We start from the raw sequence: 12391 nt of genomic DNA, 5'->3' as shown, positions 1-12391 counted from the left end.
ACGTAGAGTGAAATCATGCATGTTCGAGAAAATCAGTTAAATTAATCGATTTAATGAAATGAAATAATTTTTCGGTATGCTACTTGTGGAGTTACTCTACATTCTGACGATTTATTATTGTTAATTTTGTTTGATATCTGTAAATACAGTTTTTACTTGAAGACAAAGGATTTTTACAACAAACTCAATTTCGATGTAATTACGAGACTGAAAGTCGTTCATTTGTTCGTGGTTTCGAACAAAGGTAGAATGTATGATCCTACAGAATAAAAAATTTATTGACTCTGTAACAAATTGCTTTTCTCTTCTCTTACGTTTACTTTCTACCACGTTTAATTCTTCTTCTACCTTTCGTTCTAAAAAATTTACTGCTGAACCTTCCATATCATCGGAATTAAAGATAATAGAAAATGCGGAAAAGAAATTCCTTGAAAGTAAATCCAACAACTTCTGATTGTTTCGAAACCGATGATGCAATTAAGAAAATTATCATTTTATGTGAAAAACGTTATTCATGTAAATTTTATTTTATTATTCTAATGTGCTACCTAGGAAATTTTCCCAATTGTAAAAATGTTTAAACCATTTATTCCTGCTTCCATTTATTATCATACTCGGCAAATATAAGAACAAATATAAGCGACAAATGGAGCAACGATTTAAAGTGAAAGTCACGAAGTTAAGACATCGTGGGGTATATAGACGCTCGGCAAATACTTAAGATCATTTTCACAAGAACAAATTTTACTCTGCATTCACGATTCATTATTTTCACATAGAATAATTTCTTTTGGTTGCTTCATCCCTGTCATTAACCATTCCTCGTGTCTATAATGAACAAGAAATTTAGAAGTCTAAGCATCAGTAAGATAGATATCTTACGCAGAAAACTTCTTCCAATAGAAGACATAACTCCGAATTCTACCTATCAAAGTTACCTCGCTGGGAATAATCGGGACGCGTTATTGTTCAGGTAAGTCAAATAAACCTTCACTTTCTCCATCGAGAACCCAATACAAAAACAACTGAACGAAAACCAAAAACCAGTTTATAAACTGCGTAATGCACGTGAGCCCTGAATAAGTCGGGCTCGATAACTAAGCACATTTCCGTGATAAACGAAAGTAAAAATAGAAGTCCACTTCCGAAGAACGTTTCGATCAAAGTTTTATATTCGTTTGGACCTTGAGAGAACTCCACGTCGAGGATTCGTCGTTCCTCGTGTTAAAGGATATCGTTCCATCCAGTCGCGTTTGGAGATGAACGATATCATCGAAGCAGTTGGTTACGACGATGTATCGCAAGATCTCAAAAGCATCTGATTTTACTAAAATCGTGGGAACGATGCAGATTTTTCACCAACCACCAGAGGAAAGCTTGTCTTTCAGTTGGCATTTCTTTCCCTTTGTTAATCGCGCATCATTGTCCAGTCTCAATTGGTCGTCAATGATGTTACAAGCAAACGACCACATAGTTCGTAGCCTTTTACCTCACCAACAAATTAGTGTTGATTCCAAGGCGAAACTTTAGTACACATATTCGTACGTAAGTTGTTTTGAAGCTTTTTAAACATTGCGAAAATAATGAAAGAAGAAGTATCTTAGACGATCACAGCATTTGCGAATATACAACTGAAGAATTATTTCTTAAACTATTAAAGATACTGTCGATATATAGATATTTACTGTTCTTCGCAAAACACTTTTAAGCGAACAACCTTTCTTAGTTAGGTTTACGATAGTTTGAGAAATAATTATATAAATCAATCGTACTACGTTTAAACACATATGACGTTTTCCTAAACTGCAGGATTTTATATAACAAAATAGTAGCTAAATAAAATTCACAATGACCAAAGCAAAACAGAAGGAAACAACGTATTTAAGAATTTTCAGATACTAATGACATCGACATAAATATAGACCAAGCACTTCTATCGAAAGATAATCGATAAAACGATAATTAAAAGCCGCTAACCGTTAGAAACGAGACGCATTAGAAACGTTTGCAGTCGGTTTCTCCTAAAAATGGAAGAGAAGCTCTACGAACGCATCGAGGAGAAGGTGGATACATAGAACACAAGCGATCACGTAATACAATGATTGATCTGTAGTCTTACGCGTCGCAATCCTGTGCCATTTATCAACGTTAAGGGATTCACGACTAAAGTTTCATCCGTCAAAACATTTGCTGAAGCTGCGGTTTCGAGGTCGTCAGGCTCGAACGCCATCGACTTGTTCCTCGAGCGTCGACCATAGATATTCCTCTCTTGTTCCTACACGAATTGTTTTGACTTCAAAATGTAAATTACTGATTCCTTGACTATTACGATAGAAACAGTACTAGTGTCTATTTTATGGAGCCGTTGGAAAAAAATTCACCAAAAGATAAGAACGGTAAAGTGGTAATTGTGTGGTTTGTTACGTGCATGCTGATTAAGTTGTTTAGTGTTAGAAAATGTATAATACATCGTCCCATTTCGTCGCAGTCACTTGTCGTTTATTAATTTTTTGTTTAGTCCTTCAGTGGTTTACTGTACCATTATTTTACAACAACGCAATAATATCAGTCAGTGTCAACGATTACAACGTATTCTACGTATTAAAGTACTGTCGTAATGAAAGCTGTAGACTGTTGAACTAGAATAGAAGCATAGAAATGTATGTTACACTTTATTAATTAAAAAACAAGAGAGACTTTATTTAGATGCTGTAAGCTGATATGAAGGGCACTCTGAACTCTTACCTCCAATGGCGTTCTAGAGGTGGTTTTTGAGGCTGGTATTTTCGTGTTGGTATTCTTCTGAAATCATACTTTTCGATTAGGACACACCATATTCTTTCTAGAATTCTAACAATCAGGATTGTAACGCTAATCGTTATACGCGTATTAAGTTTTTCCCATGTATTGCATATATCATATGTATATTGATTCGGAAATAATTTTAAATATTTCACAAGACATAGAAGAAACTATATGTGAAACGTGTTTAAAAAGAAGTAAAGTGTTATATGTAAGTATTATATGACTAGTCGTTCGCGTGTAAGACTTATTACTTATTACACAATGAAATTAATTGAAGTAATGAGACAGTTGAGAAATCGTTCGTTCGTAATGGGAATGACAACACTTAAACATTCTTTAAAGCTGAAAGCATACTATTTCTTCGATCGATGCAGTTTTATTACAAGTACTATTCATAGTGTTACCACTCCCCTTGTAATTCAATAATTATGTTCAAGTACACATATCTGTCTCTATAAAGCTATCTATATTTCTTTTTATCGGATAAAACTACAAACTTATAGGATATTTCGCTACTGAAATGTAAGCTTAATTCCAATTAAAAAATCCAATTAAGAAATAGAACTCACCAACTGAGTTAACCTCGCCTTAAACTCAGGCGGGTAATTATCACTTTCTTCAAGCGCCGCAATCACCTTGCCATTTCCAAAGGTCTTGTTGCCTCTTCTGTAGCTCTTGGTCGTCGTTTCAACCACCGTGGAACTCTCGTCCGTCGTTTGCAGCTTCTTGAGGCCTCTTTTCGTGCCAAACGTGGAACTTTCGATAGTCGTTGTAGCTTCGGTGCTAGTCGATTGTTCGTTGGATGGTACCACTTCGTTCGTCTGATCCCTTGGCGAAGGCACGATCGTCTTTGAAATATTTTCAGAGTTAAAATGAGCTGGTCGCCTCCTGAGCGTCCAGCCTGGATTTCCATGCGACTGGGAATCGTTTTTCCACGAAACAGTTTTCCTAGACTCTGTCACGTTTGTAGATCCTTCAGGCGAGGGTTTTCGACCTCTGAAACCTAGTCCGTGATTGAAGAAATCCTCTTTCTGTTTTCTACCGTGACTTCCGCTTCTGCCTCTTCCTCTACCTCGCCCTGGTGCTTCGAGGGTTGAAGCAGAAGTCGATAATGGTCTTGATGTTGCTCTTGGACTTGGAGTAGTCGCTAATCTTATGGTCGTACTTGTTATCTCAGAATCGGTGGCTGTTACGTCGGTAAAAACTGTTGTATCTGGCGCAACAGTTGTGGTAACATCTGTTTAAGGAATTTTTATTTATATAATTTCTGTTATAAAATTCTATTTCATTATATTCTTCTATATATCTTCTATTATAAATTATATTTCTATAATTTTTATTTATATTAGTTATATAATTTATTATTTATATAAACAAAATTTAATATTTTATAATATAATTTCATTCTTTACAGCTAATTGTAATTACTTAATTAACTGTTACGTATAAAACTGGATGTTTCACCTTCAAGTAAGATAAATGAATCTTTTTATGTGTCACTAAAATTATTGCATTAAAATTCAATCTACAATCAGGTTATCAAATATTCTTTTAACAGCAAGACTATATTTAAATTATTGTTAATGATTAACTAATTATCTCACCCATAATAATAGGTGTGGTAACATCCGATCTCGACTTGCTTCTCGATCTTCCACGCATATCCTGAGTATCCTGTCTACGACTGTCGATAGCTCTTGGAGTAACATCGGGAATTCTTGGTCTCCTATCCGAGGAGTTTCTCTCTCCAGCTACCTTCCGCTTCACATTCCTTTCTGAAGCACCGCCCGAAATAGGTTTCATATTATTTTCCACATTTCTACTTCTAGACCTTGATCTAGACTCGTTCACAGAATTCTTCTTGATCTCGGAACCTCTGGAACGATCTCTGGAAACCGTATTCCTTCTCGAACTAACAATCTGTTCGTTAGCTTCTGTCGTCGTAGAATCGCTGAACTTTGAAGATCCTCTTGGAGAAGCAGATCTGGATGATCCAGAAGCCTCGGAGTCGTTCGACCGTCCACGACTTTTCGATCTTTCGAATCCTGTCCGACTTGATCTGGATGATTCCTTAGCGTCCGATCTTCTCTGAAAAGCCACATCAAATCCAGTGGTTACATCCGGAGCTGGATTTCCTGTTTCACCTACAGTGAGGGGAATATCGACTCTTACACTTTCGGATTCTGATAAAAGAGGATCTGGACCTCTTCGAGCAATAGAATTATTCTCCGCATTGTTCACCTTCGATCTACCAGATCTGGTACTCCTTTCAATCTTCTCTGTAGTCGATCTACCTCTACTTTCTCTTCTAAACGAAGCTGTAGTGGTTTCAACGTCTCTAAATTTCTTATTGTTGTACCTTCTAGATGTAGGGATTTGTGTCTTTAGATCTTTCATCGAATAAGTCGTTTGAATCTTTCTTCCGGTTCTAGACCTCGAAGACTCTGTGGTTGCCAGGAACACGGATGGTCCTTTGTTGTCCAATTTCTCAGTAACAGTTGAATTATTCGCTCCTCCATTGGACGTTCTTCGAGAAATCCCTTTGGACGTTTCGAATTTTTGTTCATTATTTTTTAACTTTGTTCCTTTGTTGCTTTCAGAAAAATATCTTTTGCCGTCTCGTCTGTTAATCGTTGGCTCTACTCTTTTAGTTTCTTCGAATCTTTTTCCTGAAGTTCTTCTCGACTCGCTTGTGACATCTGTTGCTGTTGAAACAGTTCCCCTTTCCGTCGTTCTGATCGTTCTAACGGTCGAATGTTCGTTCGTGTCGAACTTTGGTTCTGAATTGATCACAGAAGCTTGGATCGTTTTCGATTGCGCTGATCTGTCCCATTTCGTTTTGGATCTCGATAGCGACGAAGATGATATTGTGGTTGCTTCCTCCAGTGATTTGGAATTGAATCTCAATGTGCCACGATTTGTAGCTTTATGATCATCGATCTGAACAAATTATGACCATTAGCATTTATTATTTTATACTGTTTGTTGTTTATACTGTATTAATTTTTAATGTAATAGTATTTCTATAGTATTAAGATTAGTATTAAGCTACTCGCAAATCCAAAAAGTTTGCTCAATTTGCCTAAGACAATTTTCCCTCATCACATTCAAGTCTCTTGGGCGCATTCTAACGGTATAACACCGATACGTCACAGCGATTTAATTGATTAAATTACCTGTTCAAACAGTGACCATTAACGCAACGTGCCTGCATTCAGTGTTTAAGTCGGTGTTTTAAATAAATTAACTCTACACTAAGAAATTCATTCACAATCAGACCCAGACTGCTTTCGACTTGGTTCAAACATTCAAATTTATTCAAATGTATGCATTACACGATCTCCATCTTCATGGTTAAACTTCATAATAATCGTCGCGACGACAAGGAAGAATAGATCGTTGATTTCAGCGTTTATTAGACCGACGTTCATTAGATCCTGGTTAGTGAAAATTGTCGTTTAATCGGATATTTCGCTATTAACTACCGGTTTTGAAATTGTGGAACGATCGATTTGCGAACCACAATTTATAATGCATCAGAATGCGACGAATCTCATTATCTATTTCCATAATGCGACGATAACGCGACGATTTCGCGTGTAAAGGATGTTGCATCAGCGGTTCAACCACGATCGCGATCGATGATTCTTTTGTAAATCCTGTTGTGATGATAGTCGACATTATATACATATACAAAGTAAATGTAGGATCGCCGAGGAAGAACTTTATCGTGTTACAGGCGAGCTCCGATGAAGAATGTTGTGCCACGTAATAGGTAACATTTGCTTTGACGATCTTGACGTCGATGAGACAAAGTTAATATCCTTAATAGGCTAACAGATAATTTTAACACGCGCACGCTTGTTTTGTTCCGTGCAATAGGATGTATTAATTATAGAAGGTGCATATATATCGATATACAGGGTGCCTTAAATTCTTTTTCACAAACGGTACTAGAGTGGTTTGCTATACTAGAAAGTAAAAGTAAAAGGAAGATATTATAATAAATATATGTATATGCCGACACTGTCAATGAAAAGTGCGAAGCAATATTGATATTTTTAGTTGGGAAAATATGTGGCAAAGAAAAAGCGGGAAGCGGGAAACAAACTGCTGATGGTTTATTACTACATCAGGAAGAGAGAACAGGTTCATGAGATAAAGTTAAGGTGAAAGCATCGTGCTTGAGCAAAATGCAGGAATATTTGCAACTGCTTTGACTTTTTAGAACAGATTATTGATGTTCTTGGGAATGTTGCAGATTAGATTGTGAAATAGTAAACGGAGTTAATGGTTCTCTATGATGCTCTACTACATGCACTGTAATTATTTATTATTTAGAACATCATAGAGAACCATTAGCTCCGTACATATAAATATATGTACGTCTTCGGAAATGTTAAAGGTGAATTAGCCAAGCTGATAAAAAATCTATAATATTTCCGTACTATGTTCAACTATTTCTACTGAAATTATATAATTATTGAAATTATAGATGGGTGAATCGAAATTTAGACTATTTAAGCTCGCATGAACCGATATTATTCTGATTATAACTAATGGAATAGTAGAAATGGTAGGAATTGAATTACTCTATCAAATCGTGAAAGAATATCCATTAAATATTTATCAGATATCCGCCGAGAATAGTTACAAAAATTAACAAGTTGACGCTTCATCGTTTAAACAGATAACCGGTATTCATTTTGAATTACAATTCTTCCGTGTCTAACGACAATAAACGACGTTATAACTAGATTCCTGATTTCATTTACTCGTCGTTCAGTTCGGTCACTGCTAATCGTACCTTCAGTCACGAAATTAATTTGCCAAAAAAATACTCAAATTTTGATTTCCAATTCCTAGAGAACCCACAATTTTTGTGAATTTAATTACATTTTCAGTTAAGAAGATTAATACAAAAAAGATTATCTCTTTGATCTTTCCATATTAAACTGTACAAGAAATTAATTAACAAAAAAGATATCGTGAAATAGAATTCTGAAAGTAGTACTCGTTGCCCGACTGTTATTTTCTTTCCGAGTAGTTAAACATAACATCTCAAATAGCAGCAGTTACTATAATTTTCCGTTGTGTTGACTACGTTATTTTGTCTATTAGTTACACTCTTTCAATTGCAACAACAAATCAATGCGACTTCTTGAAATTTCTCAACAATAGTACGATAGATAGATAATTAATAAATTTGACTTTTAAACGATACAATTTTCATAATTAGAGTTTAATAGATAACTTATTCTTTTAAGAATGAATCATTCCTTGGTCCTTTGTACACGTGAAACATTATGATTAGAAGCAAAACTACTAGTGCAACATTATAATTACATTAACAACGATTCGGGCTAAACATTATCATATGTTAATATTATTCTATATAGATCCTTCCTAAATCATTTCCAATAGAAACTAAGCTTAAAATCTAACATTGCTGATACTCGGAGTATCATCGCATCATATTGTTCTATGGAACTAATAAAATTCTTTTTCTTACAACAAAATTTGAAACAAATATCGTTGCATCACGCAATAATGACACATTGACGATAAAAAAAAAGATAGTTCTAGCGTTTTTGCAATACGAATAACCTCCACAACCACGGGTCAAGTGGCTGTATTTACCTAAGAATTTTTTAAGCATTATAATACAAAGACAGTGATACTTTGAACGTAGCTTGGTGTTCCAGTTTCGTTTATCCTTATCTGTCCATAAGGTACACGTAGCGTGGAATCGACACTGAAAGTAAAAGTCGGTGTTTCACGTCACGTTACCTAGTCAAGCATGCAGCCGAACTCAAGAACAGCCTTAAACACGGCTGGCTGAATGCGCGACTAACTACTGTAAATAGACCTGCAAAATAACGTCTCTGCTGAGTTTCCCAAGCACGAATCACTTTTTTTTTCTCGACATTTTTGTCAGACCAGCTGAAATCAGCTAGATGGAACGATCCGACAATAAACTGTTTTAAATAGATATACTTCTTCTCCTTTAAATTAAAGAGCGAAAGAACAGGTATCGACAAGGAAGACGATCGAAAGAAGGGGTAAGAGGATCTATCGATCGATCTTCTCGATTGTGAAAGGTATGTTCTCAAATCCTGATAAAAGGAAAGACGAATCTCGATAGAAGTGAACGCACTTTCGCTGGATGAGACTCGTGACACGAAGCCTTGCCATTCTCGCTCAATTAACTTGGCTATGATTCAAGCGAGCATAGTTACTTGTTAAATCTGAGAATCAAAGAATTAATATAGATTACTGCAAATAAAATGATAAATTGCTACGCGAGTTACACTCGTTGTTCCTCATTTGGCGCACAATATTAATTTCAGGGTTGAGAAATTTTGCCTTTTATATCACGTATGGTAGAATGCATTATGGAGCATTATGGAGGATAGCTGATTATGTTTTATCTGCTCTGAAATCTAGCACGCGTTTTTATTGAATTTTAGGCATATCTAAAATGATTTTACGCATTTCGTAATTACGACTTTGTGGACTAAAACTAGTTTTAATATTAGTTTCTAGCTGGTTCGGTTCATATATTCTAGAATACTACTTTCCATATGTGTCCTACTAAAGATCTTCTTTTGCTGCAACAGCTAATCAAAATTCATCAATCAAGCTTTACTTGTTTAACATAAAAAGAGAAATTTTATTCTAAGATGACCTCAATTTTAATACCGTATACCGAATAAGTGACATCTGATGAGAACGATAATCATCTATCAACGAAATTCATCAAGTCAACTTTCTTCACGAGATGCAAATTGAGTATTCATACTGAAGATTTGCAGAAAGATCACCATTTCCCTTCAGTCTCTTTTTATACTGCTGAATCAATCCATTTTCAACTTGTGGAATGTAAATCACTAAATTATACTCTATGTACTCTATGAATTCTGAGAGATCACTAATTATATTTTCACAATCTGCCATGAATAGCGGAGATCCCGACGTATCACCCTCGAGCAAAACGAGGTGCACCCTAGAATCCTGTGAAACTGAGTGGAGATATTTGAAATTGCACAATGAGCGCGCAAATGAAGTTGAAAAATCGCAAAGCGCGTAGGAAAATTAACGCTATGAATAATACCAGGACATTGCCATTCCGTCCTACGTCGCAATTACGTCCGCGCTCGCTTTCGAAGCAAAGCGAAACAACAGTTTTCTTTATTTGGCACAAGCCAGTCAAAATGGTGTCCAGATCGGATCTACATAATGATGATATGGATATTCGCATAAAACTGTATCTGGCTAGCGACAATAGTGTATCTAGCTAACAGGAGAAATATGTAAGAAATACTGTGAAGGTGGTAGTATTATTTTCTAATCTCTTTAACTCTATCGAGTATGCGATTTATCGTAATAATTTTAGGAATTATTAAGCTAAATCCTTTTACGATATTTAACTTATTGAACAAGTTTATATGTCCAACATTTTCGTGTCTGCTCAATTTCAATATACTGACGTGTACATAACGTTAACAGATAAACATCAGACGTAACATAATTTGCCTAATTTCCATTCTTAAACATTAAGTATCTTTTCGTATTTCAATCGTCGTACAATAGTAGTACAATTATTATATTCAGATTTGAAAATAAAATAACGTTTGTAATTGCCGCGACATTCATACAAGTAGGACAAAATTAGATGATTCTCTATTATTGCACACTTTCTTACGCTTTTGTAATCGCTATTAACGTTCAAAAGGATTTCCCAAGAACTTTCCTACGAAAAGCTGAAATCAAAGCGCAGTTTCTCCTGTTTCTAACAAACGTGTGATATTCGATTATTTTTTCCGATAAGATAAAAAATCAGCAAGAGGTAATCTTGAATTTTTCCATTCGAACGGCTGTACGTAACAATGAAGATCCTTGCAACACGAATACCTCCCCTATGTAATTACAAATTGCCTGTTTATTTGCGTAATTGGAAGACACGAAACGAGATTCTTGCTAGTTAAGGGAATCTTCGGTCGAACTCTCGCCATTGGTAATTTCAAATACATCTCCGGCGATTATGAACATGCAATACAATATGTAACAGTCCTGTAACGGGAAATGGCAAACATAATTGGGCTTGCACGATGTTCCAGTGATTAGAAAAAAATGTAACTATAGTTCTGATGTGAAAGATTGGTTCGATTCGTATGTGTAATCGTTACGCGATGAAGTAACATTGTTACGCGATTAATAGGCCAGATATAATTTATTCCTGATGAAGGAAAAATAGTAGATTCAATAATATGTTGCATAAAACAGTTAACAAGCTTTGTGCACAAGAAATAAAGTAAATATCGTATAATAAAGTAAATAATAAAGTAAATAAAAATATTGCATTCTCTATAATTCAATTTCTATAAAAGGTGTTTTTATATTTTTACAAACATTGCACTGAAAAGTAAAACTTTATTACACGTAATTAGTACAAACGAATTACTGAGTTTTATGTTCAAATGTTTGAAATTGACTGTAACCTTACCTAATCACTTAATCATCTAACAAAACAAAAGTAAACGGTTTTAACAATCTTAATCTTTGTCGACGCTTGCGAATAAACTTGAACTTCAATCATAGTCAAATTACTTTTACAATAATTACGTCATGATATCGGTGTCATATAATTCCCACATCTTTTCTCAAAATTTTGGCAAATAACAAGAAGAATCTGCATACTGTACCATGTCGAAGGTTACATAACTTAGATACTTAGATACTACTTAGATAAATCTTGCTTGTAACCATCTGTATCATCGACGATATGATCGAATGACAATAGAAATAATCCACATCTGTAATTATTTACTTGAAGCCAAACTTTCTTGTTATCATGTCCTATGTTGTTATGTACGTATTGTCGATATGGCAGCGCAATCGTATGTAATATCGCGCGCTGCAAATTATTGGAAAAGTGTATTACGCTGACAACGGTGAGAGGCCGATTCATATCCTCGAAGGTAGACCGCTTCGCCAGTGTCGAACCAACTCTCGAAGGACACTACCCGAGTGTCCAGAATCAACCAGAATTTTGTTCTCCTTGAAAACATGTCTCCAAGCATTTTAAATCTCAGACCCTTATACGTATTTTCCTTTTTTTTTTTTTCTATTATTTAATCTGTTTTAAACGGGCGGAATTACTAGTTAAAGAGTGCAAATTATTATTCCATTGCAATCTACATACATCGATAAAATAAACATATACTTCATTCTGGGTTTAAGAGAGAGTCAAAAGATATCCACCGAATTCGAAACGTTGGTAAATATTCTAAAATCTTAAGCGTCTTAGGGTTAATTGAATAAATGACAAATATACTCATTACCCCCTAATAATCATTTTTTCCCAAAACTGATATAACTGATTAATGTCTAGTTTATTGTAAGTATTTCTTAGTTTATTTTTAAGTATTTAGTTTATTTTTAGTATTTAAGTATTTTAAGAATTTATAAGAACAAAACCTATCGTTCTAACAACTTTCGATTTTTTGTTATCTTCCCCCTTGTGAAAAGAAGGTTACATATCATTTACATTTAACTGTTGAACGATATAAATTAAAAAGAACAA

General features: G+C 34.9%; 1 protein-coding gene across 9 annotated transcripts in view; it reads right to left on the bottom strand.

Annotated features, from left to right (window-relative positions):
* LOC126918330 (mucin-5AC-like) overlaps window positions 1-12391 on the bottom strand; it is a 44713-nt gene that overhangs the window by 15376 nt on the left and 16946 nt on the right. For 5 of the 9 annotated variants that reach the window (XM_050726075.1, XM_050726082.1, XM_050726077.1 and 2 more), the window contains exons 3-6: window positions 4410-5745; window positions 3375-4042; window positions 2746-2802; window positions 2120-2275 (exon numbers count right to left, since the gene is read on the bottom strand). In XM_050726075.1, coding sequence (XP_050582032.1) covers window positions 2120-2275; window positions 2746-2802; window positions 3375-4042; window positions 4410-5745 — 2217 coding nt within the window. The remainder of the gene's footprint in view (window positions 1-2119; window positions 2276-2745; window positions 2803-3374; window positions 4043-4409; window positions 5746-12391) is intronic. The other 4 variants (XM_050726078.1, XM_050726081.1, XM_050726076.1 and 1 more) reach the window with 3 other exon arrangements.

Source organism: Bombus affinis, chromosome 7, assembly GCF_024516045.1.
Source record: "Bombus affinis isolate iyBomAffi1 chromosome 7, iyBomAffi1.2, whole genome shotgun sequence".
Taxonomy (NCBI): domain Eukaryota; kingdom Metazoa; phylum Arthropoda; class Insecta; order Hymenoptera; family Apidae; genus Bombus; species Bombus affinis.
This window is presented reverse-complemented; position numbering and strand designations above follow the sequence as displayed.